This window comes from Anas platyrhynchos, chromosome 23 (genome assembly GCF_047663525.1).
Source record: "Anas platyrhynchos isolate ZD024472 breed Pekin duck chromosome 23, IASCAAS_PekinDuck_T2T, whole genome shotgun sequence".
NCBI classification, from domain to species: Eukaryota; Metazoa; Chordata; class Aves; order Anseriformes; family Anatidae; genus Anas; species Anas platyrhynchos.
The window spans coordinates 652,043-676,448 of NC_092609.1; the positions used below are offsets into that span (position 1 = coordinate 652,043).

General features: G+C 66.0%; 1 protein-coding gene across 8 annotated transcripts; it reads left to right on the forward strand.

The window, feature by feature from the left end:
* Window positions 1-397: 397 nt before the first annotated feature.
* Window positions 398-24,250, forward strand: FGFR1 (fibroblast growth factor receptor 1). Of its 8 annotated transcripts, none has more exons than XM_072027251.1 (18): window positions 398-660; window positions 6,082-6,293; window positions 13,334-13,597; window positions 14,442-14,525; window positions 14,913-15,088; window positions 16,289-16,412; window positions 17,123-17,313; window positions 17,917-18,067; window positions 19,956-20,158; window positions 20,588-20,733; window positions 20,826-20,947; window positions 21,050-21,160; window positions 21,279-21,469; window positions 21,607-21,729; window positions 21,862-21,932; window positions 22,049-22,186; window positions 22,651-22,756; window positions 22,841-24,250. In XM_072027251.1, exons 2-18 carry the CDS (start codon window positions 6,203-6,205, stop codon window positions 23,015-23,017), a joined length of 2,469 nt encoding a protein of 822 aa, XP_071883352.1. In that variant the 5' UTR covers window positions 398-660; window positions 6,082-6,202; the 3' UTR covers window positions 23,018-24,250. The 8 variants fall into 8 exon arrangements, with proteins under 8 accessions (XP_071883352.1, XP_071883353.1, XP_071883350.1 ...); XM_072027252.1 differs by lacking the exon at window positions 398-660 and adding an exon at window positions 2,378-2,533; XM_072027249.1 differs by lacking the exon at window positions 398-660 and having other exon boundaries at window positions 19,956-20,152.
* Window positions 24,251-24,406: the final 156 nt, after the last annotated feature.

Genomic DNA, 24,406 nt, shown 5'->3' on the forward strand with positions numbered 1-24,406 from the left:
CTGCTCTTGGCTCAGCTCCCCCGTGCGCGGTTTGCTGGGGGAGCATCGCGGCGGGCGTCTCCCCGTCCCCTCCCTCTCCCCGTCCGCACCTCTGTCATCCCGGGGGGAACCCACGCCGGGGGCTCTGCACGGCTGCTGCTGGAGGTGGACGCCCGGATTTTGGTCCAAACGCAGCGCTGCGACCGCCACGGCCGCCCCGGCCGCTGCCCCGCCGCGATTGCAGCGCCGGCGGCACGGAGGTGTCCGCCCCGGGGGCTGCCCCGGGGGGGGGAGCGCGGCCCGGGGGGCGCCGAGGGGGCGGCCCGGCGGCGACTACAAGCCCCATCAGGCCGCTGAGGAGGAGGAGGAGGGCTGCGAGGAAGGCGGGGGAGGAGCCGGGGGGAGGCGGCGGGGTGCCGGGGGAGCGGCTCAGTCCGGCGGCGGCGGGCGCACGGCGGGGACGCGGCGGCAGCGGCAGCGCAGCGCCAAGGGGCGGCCGTCGGGGCGGCCGCGGCTCCCGGGAGCGCCTCCCGCCGCCACCTCGGGGCCGGCCCCGCCATGGGGCGGCCGCTGTGAGCGCGGCGGCGGCGGGGCTGCGCCTCTCGCCCCGGCCGGGGCTCCCCTCCATTGTTCCCGGGAGCGGCGGGCACCGCGCCGCCGCCGCCGCCCCGAGGGGCTCCGGTGAGTTCGCGGGGGCGCGCACCGGCACCGGCAGCGCGGGGGGGGCGGGAGGGGGAGCGGGGCGGCGGGACCTCGCTTTGTGCCTGGGGGGGGGCGATCGGGACCGCGGCCCCTCCGCCGCGCTCCTCGCCCGCCGCCGGGCGGCTCGACGGGGACCCCGGCTCGGGGCACCGGGGGGGCTCGGCGAGCAGCGGCCGAGCTCTCGCTTGCGTGTCCGGTGCCCGTGCGCGGGGGGGGCTCCGCTTCGCCGCGGCTCGGCGCCCGCTGCTGGGGCCGGAGCTGGGAGCCGGGACCCCCCCCCCTGCTCCCCGCAGGCTCCGTGCCGGGCTCGGCGGCGCTGCCCGGGCCCCGTCCGCCAAAAGTTCGCGAGGGGGGAGCCCGGCGGCCCCCGGGAGGAGGTGGGAGAGGTGGGAGAGGAGCTGGGTTTTGTTTCGCCTGGGGCGCGAGGTGTCGGGGCGTTTCGGGAGAAGCCGCGCACGGAGGAGCTCCAAATCCGCGCTTTGGCTTTGTGCCGCCTCGGTGTGTCCGTGAGCCCCTCGAGGGGAGCTGGGGGGCTCGGAGCTGGGGGGCTCGGAGCCGGGGGGCTCGGAGCTGGGGGGCTCGCCGCGCCCTCCACCCAAATTCCTGCCCGGGGGTCGCTCCCGGAGGCGCGTGGCGGAGGCTCGGGGGGCGCGGCGGTGCCGTTACCGCCGGGTGCCCGCAGCCCACCGGGCACAGCCGGTGCTGGATGGGGCTGGCACAGCCCGGCCAGGGCACGGGGAGCGGGGCCGGGGGCCGGGGGCTGCGTGCCCGTTCCCGACGCGTTCAGGTTCCGCCGAGCAGCGCCGAAGCCGCCTCGCGATTTCCCCCCTGTGCCGGGTTGTTGGATAACTGCGCCGTGCCTCGCGGGCTGCGGCTGTGGCTGCCCTGCGGTGAATGTTTAAACCTTCACGGAGCCCCTCGGTAAAACTGCTGCCGTTGGTAGAACGGGGGGATTCGGAGCTTGCTGGTTTGTCGGGGTCCCAGATGGAATAAATTGGGATCCGTGTCCGGCTGTGAGCAGGCAGAGGCTGTGGTTTGCTCTTGCTGGAGGTCTCGGGGTGCCTCCCAGCTCCCCAAATTGGTGCCGAGGAGCGGGGCTGTGGGCGGCCGTGACCCTGCCCAGCCCGGGGGTGCTGCGGGAGCAGGGGCGCGGACCCCGCACACCTCTCTGGCCAGCAGCCATTTTCCCCGCACGGGAGCACTTCCTCCCCTAATCTCTGTGGTGGCTGGCTGCACTGTTGCCTTCTTGTGTTGCTCACAGAGGATTAAAACAAACGAGCACAGTCCTTGCCCCGGCGGGCTGAGGGCAGGAGCGGTGCCGGGCGCGGGGCTTCGCTGTGTGCGAGGCACCTGGCTGCTCCAGCTGGGCTGGGCAGGAGCCCAGGTCACTTTTGGGGGCAAACTGGAGCTCCCTGTTTATTTTTCTGCCCGAAAATGTAAACTGAACTGGGAGCTGCTTTGCCTGCAGCCCCAGCTGGTTCGCCCCCGGTGCTGCGCTCTCCAGGCCGGGGCTGGATCGCAGATGCTCGCCCGCAATTTGGCTTTCTCCCCGTCGGGGACCTCCTGCTTCTGGGGATGAAGGCAAATGTGAGCAGTAGGGGATTCGTCTGCCGGAGAAGCGCGTGTCCTTCCGCTCCCAGCAGCTTTCCTGGGAGGAGCTGCGTGCAGGGAAGCCCCATCCAGCCCCAGCCTCTCGGGCAGGGGAACCGGCCCCTGCCTCCTCCAGAGGCTGCGGCTGCATCCTGGGGTCCTCATCCTGGAGCTCTCCTCGGCACAGCAGGCAGCGGGACCAGCCCGGGGAGGTTTTTGGGCGCTGATGGATGCTCTGCAGATCTGAAAACCGAGCCCTGAGGTATGGGGCCCTGGGTTTGTGGATGCCGCTAAACCTGAGCTGGTTTTACAGAGATCTGGGGGTGAGGCTGGGCCTTTCCCCGTCCTTCCTGCCGCATGTGCCAGACCCCTGATCATGGGGAACTCGGCGCTAGAGACACTCCTGGCAGGCTGTAATGCGTGTGGCTGGGAAGGGTTAACGCTGTATGTGTGCTGCACAGTTGGATATTTATTTTTCCAAGCATGCGTCTGCTTTAAGCATTACAGTTTTTCCCTGTAGTTACATTTGCAGTTGTGTTTGCTTTTTATTTCAGCAAATACTTGGTTCCCGACCTGAGGCCGGGGCAAGGAGTGCTGGGTGAGGGGAAGGTTCTCCGTGTCCCCTGGGAGCTTTGCCTTTGCCGTGCCCTTCTGTCCCAAGGGAGCTCGGAGGGGCTGCTTGCGCTGGGGCTCAGAGAAAAATATCAGTCTGTCTTCTTTGCCGCTGGGCACATGCAGCCTGCTCCCGGGGAGCGAGCTCGGGGAGTTTTGGGAGCCCCCAGCCCTGCTCCCACCCCAAGGTGCCCCAGCCGAGCGGCCACGCTCCTGCTTCTGGCACCTTGGATGCGTTCCCAGGGATGAGCCACGCGCCGGGAAGGGGCTTCCCCGCCACACTCAGCTCAGAAACGCTCATCGGAGCCGCTGACCGGCAGGGGAAGGGCCCTGCCTGTGCTGCGTGCGTGCCGACAGCTCAGCCTGACTCACGGCGTGGGAGAGCAGAGGGCGAAGGTCTGGCCCCCGGTCGCGCCGAGGACAGCAGATGCAGCAGGTTGCACGGGGCTGCTCCCCGGGGGCACGCGGGTGTGCAAAGGCTGGGCTGGGGCGCGGGGTAGGCGGGCACGGGGGTGTTCCTGCCGGCGCTCCTAAATAGCTCCGTGGGTGTAATGGCCAGCTGTAATTGCAGCCTGGGCAGGCAGGTCTCTAAGGGGCACTTAGCCCTGGTTCCTCTCGCTGCTTCCATTTTTAGTTGCTCGAATCCACCCCAAGCAGCAAATTGCAGCGTGCTGGGGCCGTGCGGGAGCGGGGAAGATGCTCTCCGAGGCTTGTGCCTGGAAGGAGCCAGGGACCCTCCCTGCCTGGGCTGCAGCCCTTCCGAGCAAGCGATTTCCTGTTGGGATTTATATAAAAGCTGTACAAACACAGAGCAGAGCCATGCCTTTGTCTGCGCAGGTAGGAGCCCTCTCCACTGCCCCGGCTCCTCGCACAGGGCCCCCGGCTCCCCTTCCACCGGCACCAGCTCCTCGCTGCTCCCCAGTGTCCCCAGTAGAGCTGGGGGAGCCCCCACTTTGTCCCCACGTGCAGGGCAGGTCCCTGTCCTGCTCCTCCGCTCTCCAGCTGGGCCGTAGCTGCCGCCTGCCTCTGCCGGGAGCCAAGCACCAAACTCAGCCCCCGCTCCCTGCGTCCTGGCACGCGGCTCCCTCCCCGTTCCCCCCGGGACTCTCCCCGCCGTGGGGCAGCTCCTGGCTGCTGGGAGACCCGTGAGCAGTGGAAAGAGGCCGAGAGGCTGCTGCCGAGCCCCTGAATCAGCCGGCCGGGCCCGCTCCGAGGTGAATCTGGCGAAGGAAAGGCTTTGCTGTGTGCCGAGCCAGCACTGACTCACTTGTCAGGAACTGCCGCTCGCCGAGGTGCAGCGCGCCCCCCGCCCGCCCCTCGGCACCGAGCCGCCCGGGGGCCCACGCAGACGCTGCGCATTAGGGCATGTTCCGGGGAGCATGTGCTGTCGATAAACAAAACCGCTCAGAGACAGAAAATAATTTCCAGAAACACCGACGACTTTTTTTTTCCACCTCCCCCTTCCAAGCCCTGATAAATCGCTAACACTCAATCACGGCTCTGAAGCGCGCTGCCTGGCGCCCGGGAGTGCCGGGGCTGGGAGATAATGCCGGCGTTTGCTGCGTGCTGCTCTTCCCTGCCTGCCCTCGTGTCAATATTTGGGGTCCCAAACGCTCCAGCACTGGTGGGGAAGGGGCAGCTGGAGCCCCCAGACCTGCTGGAGCTCTGTTTGAGCCCCCCAGGCAGCACCCAGTGTTCAACGTGGGTCTTTTGGGGACGGCAGGGGCAGCTGCCTGCCCCTGGGAGAGGCGATGCTTTGGGAAGGGGAGCGGTGGCCCGGATGCGGGGCTCGGTGCCGTCCCCACGCGCCTGCTCCCGGAGCGCCCGGCACCGCTGCCCCGGCCAGCGCAGCCGGGCTGGGGTTATGCAATTACCGGGGCAGGGAGCTCGTGCGCGAGCCCTGCGGTGAAGCCCGGGGGAGCAATTACTGGCTGCTGGTGTCGGGACCTCGGTCGGAGGCTTTGCGGCGTCGCAGATGTTGTGGAGGATGGAGCGCGGGGCCTCGCGCGCGGCTCCCCGGGGAAGCAGGCGGCTGGCTGGGGACGGACGAGGGCGTCCAGGCTCTGGCTCCAGCCGCACGCCCCGAGCAGGGTCTGCTCCTGCTTCTTCCCACGTGGCCAAGGGAAGGACGGAGGGCAGGAGGGACGCGGGTGGAGGAGGCCACATCCCTTCGGCTCAGGCACAGCAGCCACCTGGAAGGGTTCCTCAGCGGATGGAGCTCTGTGGGAGGTGGAGGGGCCGGGGTTTGTGGGGTTTGTGCCGTGCCAGGGGTGCGTGGTGGCACAGGGAACACCATGATTTGGTCCAGGTATGGGGAATTGCCCAGCAGGAGGTCTGCAGCGAGACCCCTCCTGTTTGGGGGCATCAGTGCGCAATGTGGCTCGCCTCCCTGCAGCGCTGACACCCCGAAAGGGCTTCGGGGGCACCGGGTTTGGGTTAACCACACTGGCATCTGCCGCGTCCTCGGGCTCAGCATGGTCCGGGAGCTGCCTGGGGTGCTTGTAGCAGAAGGTGCAGTGCAAACAAGGAGGAGAGGCAGGCATTTGCAAAAGTCATGCCTGCAGGCATGCGTGCACGGGAGAGAGGTGGCCTGGCGTCCAGAGGAACACCTCTCCGGTCCCACAGGACGTTCAGATCTTGAGACTTCTCCGTTCTGCATGTGGGCAGAGTTAAAACTGCAAGGCTTCTGCCAAGTCCTGGAGATCTGGCTAGAGTAAAGGGAGATTTTTTTTGTTGTTGTTGCAAAAATTTTACAGCATTTCGATCTGTATTAGACTTGCCTTTCTGGTGCCAACTATGTGAAGGAGAAGGAAGGGAGTCGAGCAGAACGCTCCCCTCTTTTAAACAGCCTTTGACAATTTCCCCACCGTTCTGGGGAATTCTGCTTTACTCGGGGCTGCTTTGCCAGCAAGTTTGCTCTCAGCACATCAGCACGTTCGTTTTTTTGGTTGTTATTTTTTCAGAAAAACCTAAATCTGCCCATCTGGGTTGCTGGAGGCTGCAGGGGGTCGGGGTGGCTCTGAAGGTCTCCCCTGACGGGCTGGGGACACAAAGGGTGTCACTTGCCGTGGCGAGCACGTCCCAGCACGGTGTCCGTGGGGCTGTTGGTGGGGGCTGCCAAAGGGGCACAAAGGGAAGGGGCCGCGTGGCGTGGGGCTGCTCCGCGCCCTGTCCTGACTCTGCTTTCCTCCTCCGCAGCTTGCAGCAGCCGACGGCCCGGCGGAGACCCCCCCAGTGCCCCCGCCGGCCGAGCCACCCGGGGCCCCCATGGAGTGGGAGCTGCGGAGCCCAGTCGCCGAGCAGTAGCCGCAGCAGTGGGATGTTGACCTGGAGGTGCCTCATCCTTTGGGCTGTGCTGGTCACAGCCGCGCTCTCTGCTGCCAGGCCGGCCCCCACCCTGCCCGACCAAGGTAAGGCGAGCACAGCCGCCACGACGGCTCCTTCTTTGTGTTCCTCAGGGTGATAAGATAGCCGCTATCTCTCCCCTGCCTTGCAAAAGAGGCAGAGGCTGGGCTGAGGGCCAGTGCAGGGCTGCTGCCCGCGGAGCCGCAGCGTGGGGCTGCCCAGTGCCCTGGGGCCAGGGGCTGGTGCCAGGGGGGCTGTGGTGAGCATCGCCTGCAAAGAGCAAGGTGCAGGGTGTGAAAAGCCTGTGCACGCTTCCAGCATCACCCGTGGGTGTCATAAACCAGGAGGGAAACGGTGGCGAAGCCAAACAAGGGTTTGGAGGAGGACGCAGCCCCTGGAGACCTGGCAGAGGCTGGGAGCTCGGGCTGCCCTCTCCAAAAGCAGCGGGGTTGTGGCCAGGGGCTGCAGGAACTCGCTCCTACGGCCCCGCAAAGCCCCGGGCCCTGGTGGCACCTTGAGACACAGTGGATGGGACTGCGAGGGTCACCGGGCCCCAGAGAGGGCCGGCCCCGCGCAGGGAGGACGCGATAGCATTTCAAAGCCCGGCCTTCCCTTGGTGAGGCAGAGAATAAACAGACCAGCCACCGCCGCCCGGGACTTCTGACTGGCTGCCTTTTGGTTTTAATTACCCGAGAATGTCTGGGCTGTGGGGTACGGCTTTTCTTTTTAAGGCTCGCTCCTCCTTCCCCGCTCCTCCCACCCAAACCCCAAAATGCGGATGGACGCGGGGCTGCCCAGGAACAGCAGCGGTGCTCCCTTGGTGGCTTGGGACAAGAGCACCCACCCCATGGCAGCGGGCACACCAGAGAGCAATCCCTGCTTGGGCTGGGCCTGCAGGCTGCTGCCACCCCCGAGTGGTGCCTGGGCAGAGCATCGCTCACCAGCAGCCTTCCCCGAGGTTTTTCCACTGGCACGTTCACCGCCTGTTTTTGTAAATAAGGCGGCTGACAGCAGTAAACATGTTTTGCTCGGGAGGTTGCTTCTCCTGGAAGAGGTTTCCCGGCAGCGCCTGGGGGAGCGATGGCTCTGGGAGCTGTGTGGGTGCACAGCAGCTCCCGGGGCTCTGGGGAAAGCTGCCCGGGTGCTCGGGCCGAAGGCTGGTGTGAGCCGAGCTGGGTTTGGGGAGCCCCGGAGGGAGCAGCGTCGGGCCAGTGGTGCTGGTGGTGGAGGAGAGGAGGGAGCTGGGCCCTCGCCAGCCCCACGGCAGGGCCGACAGTAACTGGGAGCGCTCCCCAGCACGGCTCCCAGCAGGGCGGCCCAATTAGTGCCACAGCAGGAGCCCGGCTGGGGCAGAGCCCGGCCCTTTGGCTCTGGAGCTGGCTGCCGGGAACAAAATGTTCCAGCCCGACACGCGCCTCCGCGCCGGGCCGCGAGGGAAAGGGCCGGGCCCGGGCCGGGCCCCTCAGCACCACCCAGAGCTTCACCTGCGAGGGAGGGCTCCGGGTCCGGCCCCGGGGGGTTTGGGGTCCCGTGGGGGCTGTGTGTGGGGTGCCTGCATCCCACCCCGGGGCTGCTGCACCATCCTTCCCCGCATCGTCCCCGTGAGCATCGCCCGGCGGCGGCTGCGGCCGCTGCGGCCGCGCTCCCGTCCCCTCCGTGGCGGAGGCAGCAGCTTTTCCGGACTTTGTTCTGGATGTTTATGGGGTTTCAGTTTACTCCTGGTTTTGAGGCGGCTAAGCTCCCTTCCCGGGGAGCGAGTAATCCCCCGCGCTCGCTCGCGCAGGGCGAGCGGCCCCTGCCTTGGCTGCAGGGGGGGGTTTCAAACCGCCGGCCCGCCTCCTCCTCGTGGCCTGGGGAGGGGGCTCGGAAAACCCTGCCTTTGTCAGGGACTCGCTGCCGTGATTGAAAAATCTGCAGCAAATAAAATATTAATGGGCACTTACTGCATTTTATAGTTGCCTAAATTTGGAGGTGGTAAAAAAAAAAAGAAAGTTAAGGGAAAAAGCCAAGAAATTTCCATGAGCAACCTCCATCTCCCCGCCTCACAAAGCCAGTCTTTGTCTTCAGGTTAAACAGAAACCTGCAGAAAATTGCAGAGGGGATTTTTTTTCCCCCTCTCTCCTTGTCTGCTATTGTCCTCGCTGCTGTCGGGGCTTTTCCACCGCCCCGGGTCTGCCTCATCCCTGCGTGCAGGGGACGCCGGCGGCACGAAGCGCCCGAGCACGTCCCCACGGGGAGCCGGGTGCTGCTGGGCCCCTTTGGGGAGCTCCGAGCTCCCCGGTCTCCTGGGGAGCTCCAAGCCCCCTCCCCAGTCCCCTGGTGCCCCATTTCCCAGCACAGATGCTGGCCCAGCTGGCTGCAGGCTTTATCCCCCCTCCCTGGGGCCCTGCTCCCAGCTGCAGGGCTTTGTTGTGGCCGCCTCGTCCCGGGGGGCTTGCTCCGGACCCAAAGGGGCAGAGCTGGGGGGGCTCAGAAACCTGCACCTCTGCTGAAGGTGGCAGCCCAGGATTGTTTCTGGAGCCTGGGGGGCCCGGCAGCCCCCACCTGCAGCCGTGATCCCACTGGCCGGGGGGGGTCTGCCTGCCCTGGCCCCCCATTGCTGCAGCCGCTCTGTCCCCGGGGCACGGCCGTGTCCGCTGGGGCATCACGCTGCTCCCTTCCCCTCCCAGCCTGTCGAGCAGGCATTGTTCCCCGCCTCCCGCCTTTCCACTCGGATGCTGTCACTCCAGCCCTTAATTGAGGAGGGGAAAAAAAAAAAAAAGAAATATGAGTCTTTGGGAAAGGCAGCAGCGCTCAGCCAGAGCCTGGGCTGCGGAGCTGCCCCGTGCCTGCGCCATGTGTGTGGGGCTGGTGCTGTCCCCATGGGGTCGTGTTGTGCATGGGGTGTGCAAGGCGATCCTACAGCTCTGGGGGAGAGGAGTGGGGGCCCTGGCAAACCCCTTGCTTATTGCAAAAAGCCACAGGCATGTGTGCGGGTCCCTGGGGACATGCGGGACCCCCGGCTGCCCCCAGCTGCCACCCCACAGGCTGCTTGGCTCCTGGGGTGTCCAGGGGACAGGTGAGCATTCACCTTGGTGGCCTTGCAAGCTGCCCGGTACTGAAACCCTGCTCCATGTCATGCTGCTCCATCACACTGCTGCGTTTCAGCGCTGGCTCAGCCACGCAGCGTGCCCAGGGCTGCGGCGATTCGCCTCTGCTGCTGGAGAGCTGGGTGGGAGAGGGCACGGGGCAAGGCCCCGGAGGAGAAACCGGTCGTGGTTCTACGTGTGGGCATCTCCCCGCTCCCCAGGCAGAGGTGGTGGGACCCCCGGGGAGGGGACCCCCAGCCCAGGGGATGCTGCGGGGGCCACTTGGCCACCTCCGTGCGCACCCAGGGGCAGCTGAGGGGGCGAGCCGGGAGAGGCACTTTTTAAATAAGAAAGAAGCCAATCCCCACGTCCCGGTAAGCGCTTCCTGTTGGGATTAGCAGAGCTGTGGGGCATGTGTGTGCTTTTTCTTCAGGAAATACCTTCAGTGAGCCCTGGTGGGGTTTCCAGGGCAACCGGCGGCCGGACCCGCTGCTCGCGGCCATTCAGCCCGGATTGTTCCTGCGCCGCTTTGTTGGCCGCTTTATTGCGCTCGCTCTGGCAAACACAGCGGTCCGCGCGGTTTTGTCAGGGCTGAATGCAGAACTGCTCCATTCTGACGGCCCGGCCCTGGCGAGGGGCCATTTGCATGCAAAATCCTTCGGGGTTGGGGGCGAAGGAGGGCGGGCGAGCGGCCGGGCTGCGCTGGGAGCAGGGGGAAAGGTTAATCGGAGCCACCCCGGCGACCCGGCCCCAGCCGCAGCGGGGGCCATGCCTGGGGGAGCGGTGGCAGTTGTAGGAAGCCGGTGACACTCTCCATCTGGCTCGGTTCCATTTCAAAGCTGGGACAAGGCAACAAAACCGTCCCGGGCTCGTTTCGAGGCGAAGGCGCGTTCCTCCGGGGCCGGGGTCGCTCCTCCTTGCGTGGGACATGGGGGCCCCTCCCCGGCCATGGGCGCTCCCTTCCCCTACTGGATGGGGTGTGATGGGGCTCCCCCAGCCCCCTCTGCACCGGGAAGCACAGGATTCCTCCCCAGGCTGAAGAATTGAGGTTGGAAAGGGCATGGCGGAGAGTTTGAGTGTGCCAGGTTTAACGTGCGTTGTGCTGGCTTCTCCAGGCCGGTGCAGTGGTGCTGGAGCTGGCGGTTTTCCAATAAAACTCACAGCAAGAAGAAACACCACAACCAGAATCTCAGCTGAAGGTCCCATCCTCAGCCCTGCAGAGCATGCCCACTCCTGGAGCTGCTCTGGGGGCTCCTTGGCATCCCTGGGACCCAAATTCCTCCTCTTCCTCGCGGTGCTGCCTACGAGAGTCCCACGGCCACATGGGGCAGGTGTAGGATGGGAGAGCAGCACCATGCTCTGCTTCCTGCGCTTGGCTCCCTTGCCAAGCAGCAACGGGCCGGGCTGGGCCAGAGCAGAGCCAAGCGTTTGTCCGGCCGATTGAGCTTTCACTGCCGGGGCTTGCTTTGGGCTTGCTCGCACCCTGCTCGGAGCAGCCGGCGGCTCTCGGGGGGAGCTGCACCTGCTGGGTGTAAGTTACAGAAAAACATCTGAAAGAGACGTCCCCGGCTGATGGAGCCCAGCGATCAAACGGGCTCCCCCTAATTAACGTAGGTGGGGGCAAGACGAGCCCTGCCGAGGGCACGGTGCTGCCGGGCACCGCGCTGCCCTGCGCGTGGCCGTGTTCCTGCAGGGGCCGTGGCGGTGCCAGCAGGTCCCAGCGGGCTGCGGCGCTGTCCGCCTGCCAGGGCCGCCCCGGCAGCCTCATTGTCCCGCTGCCGCCCGGGGGGGAGCTAACCTGGACATGCTCATTAGGCTGTGAATTGGTTTTCAGGCCGTTCCCACCATGCCGCGTTTTCCGCCTCCTCCCCGAGTGCCAGAGATGTGCTTTGGGTTACCGAAGGGCAGGATCCTGCCTTGCCCTCTGCCTCCCCTCTCCGCCGGGGCAGCGCCCCGTCCATCACATCCCTGCTGCTGCAGGGCCACCCCCGTGAGCCCCCCAAGCCCCAGCAGCAGGTGGGGGTCTCCAAGCTCTCCCCGCCTCCAAAGAGCTTTTCTCCCCACAAACCCATCCGGGGGTCCGGCTGGGAGGTGTTTGGGGGCTGCAGGAGTTCAGACCCGAGCCCAAAGCGGGTGCTGGATGGCATAAAACGAGGGACAGAGCTCTGGCTGCTGCTCCTGGTTTTGTTTTGGGTTTTCGTGGCTGTTTTTTGCTGGCTGACCTCGCCGTGTTTGGGAAGGCGACGGGGCAGGACGGGCAGTGTGGTGGTGTTGTGCCGTGCTCGGACACAGCCGGGGCAGAGCTGCTGCATTGTGTGTGCCGGGGGCTGCCTGTGACTAATCCTTTGAAACACAAATCAGAGCCGCAAGGAGTGCCCGTCCTGTGTGGCTGCGGGAGGGAAGCACAGGGAAAACGGGGTGGTGAAGGCAAGGCTCGTCCCCCACCAGGGCTCCGGCAGCCTCCATCTCCCCGCTGCTGGACCCGGAGCCTGGCTTTTGGCCCTCTCGCCGTCGAGGAAAGCGCTGAACTCTTCCCCAGCAAGCTGCTTTCGTTTAGGTGCTCAGCACACGAGAGAAGCTCCCAAACTGTTCCTAGAGGGTTTTCCCCTGCAGCCTCTCAGCTGTGCGAGGCCAGGAGGCAGAGCGCGGAGCCGGGCTCGCTGAGCGAGGCGCTGGAAGCCCCAAACCTCATTTGCAGCAGCAGGAGGGAGCAGAGCGGAGCAGAGCCTCCCCGTCGGGGTGATGGGCACCTGCTGGGCCAGCCCAGGAAGGTTTTGGCACGTCGGTGAGCTGGCAGCCAGGCAGCCCCAGGGGCTGCTACGAGGGAATCCCGGGATCAATGCACGGTCACAGTTGGAAGGGACCTCTGGAAGCTGTTCTGAACCTTGGCACTTGCAGGAGGTGTTCCCGAGGATTTGTTTTGGGGCTGCCTTGTGAAAAGGCTCTGTGCTGAGCTGGAGTGAGTGGAAGGGGACGGCTTTTGCTCTCAGCCAGCCTGAAGCCAGCCAGACACTGCCCAGGGAGCGGCGAGGACCGGGAAGATGCTGTAGGAACGCGGCTGCACCCACCCTGAACATCGGTGCCTGTGGAAATAAATCGTGACAGAGATCTGCAAGAAAACCGGTGGTGCTGGCACTGGGAGGAAAGCCAGAGCTGCACCTGGCTGAGCCCTTCCTTGGGCCAGGAAATTGGACGAGATTGTTTGAAACCCGGACATCTGCGCCGAGCCCAGCACCTGGGGACCATCAGCTTTGTGCAGCGGCACCGCCGGGCGAGGGCAGCGCTGGGGGACACGGCCCCGTCTGCGACACCAGGGACAGGAGGGAGCAGCCCGCATAGCACCGGGATGGACGGGCAGGATTTTTGTGCTGCTGGCACGAACCTCTCAGGACAGCTACAAGCCAGGAGCACCCCGCCGGCCCTCCTTGGCCGGAGCTCCCCTGGGCTGAGCTTTCCCAGCGCTGCTGCTCTCGCTGAGCCTCGCACCCTGCCTGCTGCCCCCCTAATTGACCCGGCCTTCTGCCCTTCCCCGAGGTGCTCTGACCGGGGCGGGGGTCCCTGCAGCATGGGGACCCCAGGGCCCGCTTCGCTGGCTGAGACCCTTCCTGGGCAGGGGGCACCCCAGGACCCGTGAGCAGCAGCGGGGCAGAGCCACCGGGGTTGGTCCCAGGTTGCCCATTTCTCCCCCGTTTCGGATCCCTGCCCCAGCACGCTCCCTCCTCGAGGGATGGGGCCAGGCAGTGCACGAGGGCGCTCGGTGGTTCTCAGCTCCCCGGCTGCCGCCTCACCGTGCCATGGGGCCCGGCGCTTGGTGCTGCTTCGGCCGCTTTCAGCCTCTGCCTCTGCTTCCTCCGTGCCCCCCGGGCTGCGTGGCCGCGCTCGGGGACAGCCAGTCCCGGGGCCAGCGGCAGCGTCCCAGCAGCGCATGTTGCCTGATTAACACAGCCCCTCAGCAGCTTGGTGTCCTTTTGTCTCTAGTTCTTTTCTCCTTTTTTTTTTTTTTTCCCTTCTCTCCCTCTCTCCCCTAACTCCTCCAGTTCTGCCCAAAGCGAAAATCGAAGTGGAGTCCTACTCAGCCCACCCCGGGGACCTCCTCCAGCTGCGCTGCCGGCTGCGGGATGACGTCCAGAGCATCAACTGGGTGCGAGACGGCGTCCAGCTGGCCGAGAACAACCGGACGCGCATTACCGGGGAGGAGGTAGAGGTCAGGGACGCTGTGCCCGAGGACTCGGGGCTCTATGCCTGCATGACCAACAGCCCCTCGGGGAGCGAGACCACCTACTTCTCCGTGAACGTCTCAGGTTCGTAGCGGCGCAGGGAAGGGGCAGCCCAGGTGGAGCGAGGAGCGGAGGTGCCCGTGCGCAGGCGTTTGCATGCTCGCTGCCACGCGCAGGTTTGTTCGGTGGCGGCGCTGGCCGAGGGTCCCGGCCCTGCACCGACCCCGGTGGCACCGCGCTCCCCACGCGTGGCACGGCCACGGAGGAGCTGGGAACGCTGCGCGAGGGCTCCCTGCCGTGCCCGGAGGGCAGCCGGGGTTGTTGCGCCCACAGGGCACGGGCTGATGAGGATGGTGGTGCACGGAGAGCTCTGCGCAAGGGCCGGCACCGCCGGGTGTTGCTGCCGGCCCCGCGGGGCAGGGGGAGGCTGAGGCTCCCGGGGGGAGCACGGATGGTGTCCGACGCCCCCACTGCCCCTGCGAGCCCACGGGGTGCATGCGTGGGAACACGTGTGTTTGTCTGCATGGGCTGGCAGGGCTGCACGTCCCGCTGCCACAGCGAGCACGCGCTGGGCTCAGGCCGAGGGTCGCTTTGGTGGTGTTGAGGCACGATGCTGGAGGTGAATGCTGTGGGTCAGGAGGCAGCGGCTGAGCCTTGGGGGCTCAGCTGCCCCCTGGATGGATTGGTGGCACCAGGCGCGGTGCCTGGGGGCTCAGCATGGGGCGCTGCCTTCCTGAGCCCAAAATCAGCCTCGGGGGGCAAATTGTGCTTGGACAGCAGGCGCTGCTAGCCGGGACCCCGCTGGCTGTGCCACCAGGAGCCTCGCAGCTCCCCACCGTGCCTCGGTGCTGCCCTGGTGTCGGGTCCCGTGCAGGAGGACGGGCAGGTCGGTGGGCGCACGCTCAGCCGGGCGTCTCTTCTCTTGCAGACGCGCTGCCCTCCGCGGAGGATGATGATGACGAAGACGATTCCTCCTCAGAGGAGAAGGAGGCCGATAACACCAAGCCCAACCGTACGTCTGCCAGAGGGGTTTGCCCCCACGCTGCCCCAGCCCTTCATCCCCTCTGCCCTGAGCGTTGGGGTGGGGGCCAGGGGAAGCCGGGCACACACGTGGGCATCACACAGGGACCCAGGAGAGGGTGGGCAGGGCCCTGCTGCAGCCCACGGCACCTGGAGTCAGAGAGGGCTCAATGGGGGACCCCTGGGTGCCCTGGGGTTGTGATGGGGAGGCTGCTGCTGCAGCCGGGCTGGGCATACGCCTTGCACCCTGTCCCCATCCTGCCCCGGCCATCCCCATTTTGAACCATGAGCAAACATTGGGACTCCCCATGCCCAAACCCCCGCCGTTTGCCTGGTGCCCTGCGCCCACCGCGCTGAGCCCCCCGCTCTGGCTCCCCAGAGGCCGTTGCTCCCTACTGGACCTATCCCGAGAAGATGGAGAAGAAGCTCCACGCCGTCCCCGCCGCCAAGACGGTGAAGTTCAAGTGCCCGTCGGGCGGGACGCCCAACCCCACGCTGCGCTGGCTGAAGAACGGCAAGGAGTTCAAGCCTGACCACCGCATCGGGGGGTACAAGGTACAGGCTGGGCTGGGGCAGCACCCACGGGTGGGTGTTTGTGCGGCTGCCCAAGCTCCATCCCAACGGGTCCGGGCTCCATGAGCACCTCGAGGGGCCGGGCTGGGGGCTCGCTCTGGGGCGGCGCGGGGAGGAGGGGGAAGTGAATGGGCTCTGCAGCTTAAGAGGCACCGAGCCGCCTGTTTGTGCAGCCCCGGGCCTCCAGAGGGGCAGATGGGCCCCCTGACATTCCTGTTGCAGAACAGACCCACGGCAGTGACCTGCTTCTGGGTCATGTTTGCACCAGCATCAACCTTTGGGGGAGGGGGAAGGACGAAACCAGCCAGCCTTGGCTGGCCGCGCTAATCCCCCCGCGGAGCGTCCGCCCCGGGTGCTCCTCCTGCACCCAGGGCCACCTCCATCCCCGGCACCCCCAGCAGCCGGGGGGCACCGTCCCCTCTCCATCCCTTCACTATTCCATGGGGGCTGCTGCTCCGGCAGCCTCTGGTGTCTCCGTTTGGTTTTGGAGCTGGGCTGCAGCTCGGGGTGCCAGTGAAGGCGGCTTCCCATGGGGCTGGGGAGGGGAAATGGGAGAGGTGGGGGGATGCAGGGGCTCAGCGCTGCACCCCGGGGCAGCGGGTCCCTGTCTGTGTGAAGCAGCTCAGCTGGAAGGTGATGGCACGGTGCCCGGGGTGGCTGCTGGGGCCAAAGTGCTGGGCTGAGGGCATCACCAGGTCCCAGCTGGGAGGGAGGAACGTGGCAGCCCGGTGTGGGGCCGGAGCCCAGGAGCGGCAGGGGATGGGTGCAGGGGGCTCGTCCCTGTGCCCCACAGCCAGGGGGGACCTGGGAGCGCTCGCAGCCCTGCGGAGCCACTCGGGGACGGGCCGGGAGGAAAAATGCTGGGTCAGCAGCACCCAGGACTCCCCGGGACGCGCTGTGCCCTGCCCGCTGACCCCCATGGGGCAGAACAAAGCCGCTCTGTTCCCTCGGGGCGGGCGTCCCCATGCCTGGTGCGCTCAGCTCACAGCATCTGCTGCTGGGCTCCGCGGCGAGCCTGCCCGGCACAGCTGGCAGCAATTACAGCCCCGCTGCAGGAGAGGGGAAAGGTGACCTCGGACCCAGATTTATGTCGTGCCGGGAGGCAGGGGCTGGGGGGCTGAGCCGGGCCTGATGCGTGCGCCCGGCGCCTCGCACCTAACGCCAGCCCCCCCCTGCCCCCAGGTCCGCTACGCCACCTGGAGCATCATCATGGACTCGGTGGTGCCGTCGGATAAGGGCAACTACACCTGCATCGTGGAGAACAAATACGGGAGCATCAACCACACCTACCAGCTGGATGTCGTGGGTGAGGATGGCGCTGGGGGGGCACTGCCAGCGGTGCCACCGGTGCGCTCTGCTGCTCCGCGCGCTGCTCCCAAACCGTTCCCGTCCCCACGGCCACCCCTTGCCCATCTCGGGGGGGTGCTGAGCCCGCCAGCCCCCTGTCCCCAGCACGGGACGGGGACACGGGGAGGGGAGGCGCGGGATGCCCCCTGGTGCAGAGCAGGCGAGGCGGAAGGATCACCCCGAACCGTTCTGGGGGTTTTTAATTGTGGTGGAAATAATTTCATAGACCAGACAGAAACTTTTTCTAATCGCCTTATTAGCCATAATTCCCAGCTGGGAAGGCTGGTCTGAGCAGTTCCACATGTGGAGCTGCTCTAAATGCCAGTAAATGAACCATTAAAAATGTGATTTAATTTGATTACACTGAGCAAACTGAAGGGAACAGTCAGCGAGGTGAACAAAGGGGTTTGTTAATGCTGACTCACCACAGTGGCAGCCGCTTTGTTAACGGCCGGGGCCCTCGTTAGGTTTGTTTGACCTCTGACCCCCCAATAGGTAGCCAAGTCCCCACACCGGGGTGTCACCTCCCGGGACGTTACCTGTCCCCGGGCCTGGGGCTGCGGGAGGAGACCCCCGGGGACAGGGGAGTCACGGCCCCCCCTCCCCAAGTGAGGGTCCCCACATGGGGTGCCCCGTGGTGAGGTGGCCCCGTCCCTCCGGCCCCTGCAGAGCGCTCCCCGCACCGGCCCATCCTGCAGGCAGGGCTCCCTGCCAACAAGACGGTGGCCCTGGGCAGCAACGTGGAGTTTGTCTGCAAGGTCTACAGCGACCCCCAGCCCCACATCCAGTGGCTGAAGCACATCGAGGTCAACGGCAGCAAGATCGGCCCCGACAACTTGCCCTACGTGCAGATCCTGAAGGTAAAGCCGCACCCCGGGCTGCCCCCACCCAGCTCCCTGCAGGATCCCCCTGGGCACAGCCGGGGGGTCCCACGGAGCCGGGGACCCCTCCAGGTGGCACCGAGGCAGCCGGAGCCCCAGCGCCACCCCCAGCCCTGTGTGCTGCGCTCCGGGGGAGGGAGGTGGGCAGGGGGCAGGGAGGGCAGCGTGCAGGGGGGGCGTTAAGCCTTGTGGTGCCCCAAAGGTGCACGCTGGGGGGCTGGGGGGGTCCTAGCAGCCAGCACGGGGGCGGATGGCTGCGCCCTGCTCCATCCAGGCAGGAGCAGCACCCTCCGTGCACCAGCCGCTCAGCACCCTGGGGGGCTCACCTCTCCCCATCCTCACCCCGGACCCCAGGGCATGCGGCTGTCCCTTCCCACGCCCCTGGAGGCGATGCAGCAGGGAGCAGCGCTGCAGTCCCTCGCCTGCTGCTGCCCCCACTGTGCCCCCCAGCCCTGCTGCCCACGGTGGTGCCGGCTGGGGGCAGCTCCCCCCTCGCCGTGCCGGCGGAGCGGGCGCCGACGCTGCGGGCGCCACGAGTTTTGACGCCGTCGATGTGACTCCTCTGTTGTTGGTCTGTTCCAGCACTCGGGAATTAATAGCTCTGATGCGGAGGTGCTGACCCTGTATAATGTGACAGAGGCGGAGAGCGGGGAGTATGTTTGTAAGGTTTCCAATTATATTGGCGAGGCCAACCAGTCTGCGTGGCTCACTGTCACCAGACCTCTGGCGAAAGGTAATCGGAAGGACGCCCAGTGGGAGGCTTCCTTGGACAGTCCGTCCCCAGTGGTGGAGAACAAAACTCTGGGCTCTCTTGTTTCTGCTGTATTTCTGGTGCAAAAAGCCATGGAAAAATACCCAGCGAGGCCGGCTAGGTTCTGTTCTCTGTCCTCCCCCCCCCTCCGTGTGCTTCCCACCCCACGGCGCGGCCACCGGAGCCGTGCCGGGTGTGTGCCGCTGTCCCTCCTGTCTCCGTCCTCGTGCCCCCCACGTCCTGAGGCTCAGCCGGCCGGCTCTCCCTGAGCTCTATTTTTCCATGTAGCCCATTGCCAGCATGTTCAGATGGGCAGGACACTCAGTTTGGTGAAGGGTTTTTAACCGGCATCTCCGTAGGGCCGCTGGATGAGTGGTCATCCTGAGGGTCTCTGTAACAGGGCTGCAGTGGTCTCTGTCTGCTCCCGGGGGTCTGGCAAATGAGACTGAGCTCCCTCCTCTCTGGCCCGCTTCCCAGAAGATCTCATGTCGTTTGCTTCTCCGTTTTTTGCTTCCATTTTTCCTTCTAGACGGCTGGCGTTAACACGACAGACAAAGAAATGGAAGTCCTTCACTTAAGGAATGTCTCTTTTGAGGATGCTGGGGAGTATACATGTTTGGCGGGTAATTCTATTGGGATCTCCCATCACTCTGCATGGTTGACAGTTCTCGAAGGTATATACTCCTTTTCCTGTCCCTTTCCTCCCTCGTTTCCACGCGTCGTATGCATTGCGGCCCGGGGCAGGGCGCTTCCCCGGCGGGTAGGGGAAGGGGCGCGCAGCCCCCCCCAAGCAATGCATACCCGGCTGCTTTTAACCCGGGTTGGACCCGGGGCCAGGCCAGCATCCCGGGCACACGCCGGCAGCGGGGGGCTTTGGGGGGGCTGGGGGTGCTGCCCGGCTGCGTGTGCCCCCGAGGAGCTGGCCTTGCCCCGCGGGGTGGGAGCGCACCGGGGCTGTCGCTGTGCTGCGCTCCGGGCGCATCGATGCTGCTCCTGCCCATCGATGCTGCCCGGCCCCACGGCTGATAACAGCAGCCAGGGAAAGGTTTTTGGGGTGCTGCCTGCTCCTCGCTTGCCAGCCAAAAACTTTCCCCGTTATCAGCCGCCGCTTGGCGTGCTCAGAGGTGGTGGCTGCAGGGACAGGAGGTTTCCGCTCTTCGCCTCTCTCTGAGGCTCTGTTCTCTGGGGGTCAGGTCGGGGGTGCTGTGGGGGGGGAACAGCAGCTCCCCCACTGCTGATTGTGGTTTGTGGCTGCTCCGAGCCACTCCTGGCACCGCTGCCTCCTGTGCCACCGGCAGCCACCAGCACGGGGTCTGCACCGCGGCACGCGGGGCTGGGACCCCTCCCCAGCAGCCCGGGGTCCCGGCAGGCTGCTGCTGCTGGCGGCGCTTCTGGCTGCTCCGCTTGAGCTGCCCCAGTGTTCCCAGTAACGCCCGGACCCCCCCAGAGCTGGCAGTGCTGCATGGCCCCCTCCACCCCGCCGTATCCCTGGGGGATGCCCACAGCTCAGCAGCGGGGCAGGGACCCCACGGGGCGATGCAGGGGGCATCCCCCACACACACCCATGGGCGAGCTCAGCCGTGCGGTGCCACCAGCACCACCCCACCCCATACGGAGCGGGGACAGGCACCGTGCCCCCACTTCACACCTCTCATTTAACCCATCCCAAGGCCCCATCCTGCCTCCCCCCACACCGGGTGCCTGCCTGTGGATGCAGCGCATGGCCCAGGGGTCCCCGTGCAGCCTCCCCACAGCCTCCCTGCTCCCCGCTGTGCCCCCGGCAGGGCTGACCCCGAGCGAGGATTGGGGCCGGGGTGTCCCCAGCACCGCGGGGTGGGCTCCTGCTAACGCCCTCCCCGTGCCGACCCAGCTATCGAGGACACGCCGGCCATGATGACGTCCCCCCTGTACCTGGAGATCATCATCTACTGCACGGGCGCCTTCCTCATCTCCTGCATGGTGGTGACCGTCATCATCTACAAGATGAAGAGCACCACCAAGAAGACGGACTTCAACAGCCAGCTGGCCGTGCACAAGCTGGCCAAGAGCATCCCGCTGCGCAGACAGGTAACAGAAAGTAGAGAGGGGGTTTGTTTGCACCTACTGCTCCCCCAGAGCCTTTTTCCCTGGATTAGGGTGGGGGGGACCAGGGCCACCCCTCACCCACGGCACGGTGCGGGGTGGGGGCCGTAGTGCGGAGGGCCAGAAGGATTTATGGCCACCCAGTGTTGGGGCAGAAGAGCCTGTTGTACCCACCGAGGAGACGGGAGGACCCCCAGGCTGTGCATTTCGTGGTGTCAGCAAGCAGGAAATTAATTTAAAATAATTTAGTTGTGCTCCGACTGGAAGCAGCGCTGCAGGGGCCCCGTGCCCGCAGACCGTGTTGGGGATCCGGGCAGGGCCAGGGGGGGCGAAGGGCCCCGGTCAGCGCCTTCCCCCCGGCGGGGGCGGCCGGCCGCGGCCCCAGGCACCACGAGAAGGTAACCCACGGCCCCGCTGCAGGTGTCGGCCGACTCCAGCTCCTCCATGAACTCGGGCGTGATGCTGGTGCGGCCCTCGCGCCTCTCCTCCAGCGGCACCCCCATGCTGGCCGGCGTCTCCGAGTACGAGCTCCCCGAGGACCCGCGCTGGGAGCTGCCCCGGGACAGGTGAGGGCACTGCGGGGTGGGAGCGGGGCCGGGCGCCGTCCCGCTGTCCTTCCCCCGGCATCAGGCCGTCCGTCTGTCCGTCCTCCCGGCAGGCTGATCCTGGGCAAGCCCCTGGGAGAAGGGTGCTTCGGGCAGGTGGTGCTGGCCGAGGCCATCGGCCTCGACAAGGACAAGCCAAACCGCGTCACCAAAGTGGCCGTGAAGATGCTCAAGTGTAAGTGGTGCTGGGAGCCTGGGGGGGGCCCTGCACGGTGCCTGGGGCTGGGGGAGCACGGTGTGGGGGGGACCACCCCGACCGGCGCCTCTGCTGCTGCAGCCGACGCCACGGAGAAGGATTTGTCCGACCTCATCTCCGAGATGGAGATGATGAAGATGATCGGCAAGCACAAGAACATCATCAACCTGCTGGGGGCCTGCACGCAGGACGGTGAGCGCCTGGGCAGAGAGGGGGGGTCCCGGCTGCCATGGGGGGGCGAGGACAGCCCCCGGGGGCTGAGCAGGGGCTGGGGTCCCGCTCAGCGCCGCCCGGCCCCGCTGCCCCCCAGGTCCCCTCTATGTCATCGTGGAGTACGCCAGCAAGGGCAACCTGCGCGAGTACCTGCAGGCGCGGCGCCCCCCCGGCATGGAGTACTGCTACAACCCCGCCCGCGTCCCCGAGGAGCAGCTCTCCTTCAAGGACCTGGTGTCCTGCGCCTACCAGGTGGCGCGGGGCATGGAGTACCTGGCCTCCAAAAAGGTGAGAGCCCCCCGCTGAGTCCTGGACGGGGGGACCCTGGTGGCTGGGCTGTGGGAAGGGGCCGTGCGCCCCCCTTGCCATGGGGTGGGGGGACGCTGGGGTTTCGGGACCGGCTCACGGCCCCGCGCTCTGCCCAGTGCATCCACAGGGACCTGGCGGCCAGGAACGTCCTGGTGACCGAGGACAACGTGATGAAGATCGCTGACTTCGGGCTGGCCCGTGACATCCACCACATCGATTACTACAAGAAGACGACAAACGTGAGTGTGAGGGGCTTTGTGGAAGGAGGGGGGGGCAGCGCTCAGAGAGCCCAGTCAGATTCCCAGTTATCCCCTCCGGATCCTCGGGCTGCCCTGGGGCTTGGCGCTGACGGGGGATTTGCTTCTCCCCAGGGTCGCCTGCCAGTGAAGTGGATGGCTCCGGAGGCACTGTTTGACCGCATATACACTCATCAGAGCGATGTGTGAGTACCCAGGGCACGGCCTCGCACCCAACAACCCGAATTCTGGGCACGCACCCAAAGCTCTCCGGTGCGGCCCCCGCTGGGCGCAGCGGGCTGAGGCTGTGCTCGCCCGGCAGGTGGTCCTTCGGCGTGCTGCTCTGGGAGATCTTCACGCTGGGCGGCTCGCCCTACCCCGGCGTGCCGGTGGAGGAGCTCTTCAAGCTGCTGAAGGAAGGCCACAGGATGGACAAGCCCAGCAATTGCACCAACGAGCTGTGAGTGCCGCGCCGGGCCGGGGGACGGGGGGTGGCCCCCAATGCACCCCCTACAGACCTCAGGCAAACCTCGTGCTCCCGTCCCGGAGCGCAGGCAGGTGCACGCCGGGGAAGGCAGATGTTCAGAGTTACTTTCCCAGCAGTTCCCAGCCCCGTGAAAACATCAGCTCAATCTGTTTGCAATAATCAACATCTTCCCCTGGTACTGCTCAGCAGGAGCGAATCCCAAAATGACCCCAGAGCAGGGACCAGCTGAGTTTAGGTTAGGTCCTACCAAAACAGCCCCGTGTCCTTCCCCGTGCCCACAGCGGGGGCTTTCCCCTCCTCCCACACAGGAGATGAGCACAGAACAGCACAAAATCCCCCAAATCCCACCTCTGATGGCTGACAGTGCCAGCCCACGGTGCAGAGCTCCCCGTGCGCCCGCGGGACCCGGCTCAGCTCTCGCCCCTTGGCCCCCCCAGGTACATGATGATGCGGGACTGCTGGCACGCCGTCCCCTCGCAGCGCCCCACCTTCAAGCAGCTGGTGGAGGACCTGGACAGGATCGTGGCCATGACCTCCAACCAGGTAGGGGACCCCCCATGCGCCCACCCCATCCAGGACCCCCCCCCCGGGGCTGCGCCGTCCCCGCCTGAGCCCCGTCCCTTGCAGGAGTACCTGGACCTCTCGGTGCCGCTGGACCAGTACTCGCCCGGCTTCCCGGACACGCGCAGCTCCACCTGCTCCTCGGGGGAGGACTCTGTGTTTTCTCACGACCCTCTGCCGGACGAGCCGTGCCTTCCCAAGTACCCCCCCCAGCACACCAACGGCGGACTGAAGCGACACTGAGGCTGGCACGGCCAGCGAGGGACCGGACGCCCGCGGGTGCCGCGGTGCCGGGGGGGTGCCGCCGCGGGGCCCGGCCGTGCCGAGCTGCAAGAGGGGCCTCGGAGGCACGGCCGCAGCATCCCGGCACCAGAACCACCCACGTCTCCTGCCAGCTCCTCCTGCCGCCTCCGCTGGGAACTCTGCAGCCCGCAGGCTTCGCTCGGTGTTTTGGGTGTCGGGTGTTTCCTTTCCTTTCAGCTCCTCCGTGAGCTCTGCGCTTCGATCTCTCCACTTGGTTAAGCCCAAATCCTCCCCAGGGGCCAGCGCCCTGCTGGGACGTGGTGTCCCGGGGGGAAACGGGGAGCCCAGGGGGGTGATCCCCGACCACGCAGGGGTCCCACGGCACGGCCCTCGGGTGCGCGGTGCTCTGAGGCTGTCCCCGGTGACCAAACCCCCGGGACCTCGGAGGGGGGACCCAGCGCGGGCTCAGCACCGGCGGCAGAGGCAGCCGACGGCCGGTGCTGGGAACAAAAGTCCTGTGTACATAGCTAAAAATATGTATAAATATGAATATATATTTACATGTCTTTTTAAAAGGGTTGTTACCAGAGATATACCAGTTTGGTAGTAAGGTACTAGTGGCTGGTAGATATCAGTTGCTATAAAAAAAAAAAAATCATATATTTTGCTACTTTTGCTGTTTTTATTTTTTTAAATTATGTTCTAAACCTATTTCAGTTTAGGTCCCTCAATAAGAATTGCTGCTGCTGCTTCAGTTTTATATGGGGTTGTATTCAACAGTAATAATGATGTGTCGATGCCTTTTGGGAGCACGTTGTCATGGTGTAAATGGCCTTTCCTCCCCCCTGGCTCCCGGGGTCTCCGGCGCTGCTGGGCCGGCTGCAGCCCCCCGACACCGGGGCGCTGGCACAGCACGGCCCCCGCTCCCGGGCAGCCCCCGCTCCTGGGCCATGCCCTCCTGTGCCTTACCGGCGCCGCGGGGAGCGTCCTGGTGCCGGGCAGCCCTCCCCGGGCCCTGCCCTGCCCGGCGGTGCCGGTGCCGGTGCCCGGCCCGCGGAGCTGCCCGGCGGTGCCTTGGTGGGGGCGCGCGTCCCTGTCCCTCCCCGGCACGGCAGAGCCAGGGCGCTGTTACTTGAAAAGTTTTATTTTGCCTTTGTATGGAGAAATATTATTTGTTGTAAACTCTTCTGTAATGAATCTGGAATTCTTGTAATTATTAAAGACTTTAACCAAGCCGCGCCGGAGCCCAGTTTTGCCAGTCCCACGTGCGGCCGGGTCCTGGCCCCCGGTGCTGGGAGACGCCGCAGACTCTCGGCTCCTCCGGGCTCCCCGTTTGGGCAGGAGGAGTTCAAAGGCTGCGAGGAATGCGGGCTGCTCTGCTGGGAGCTG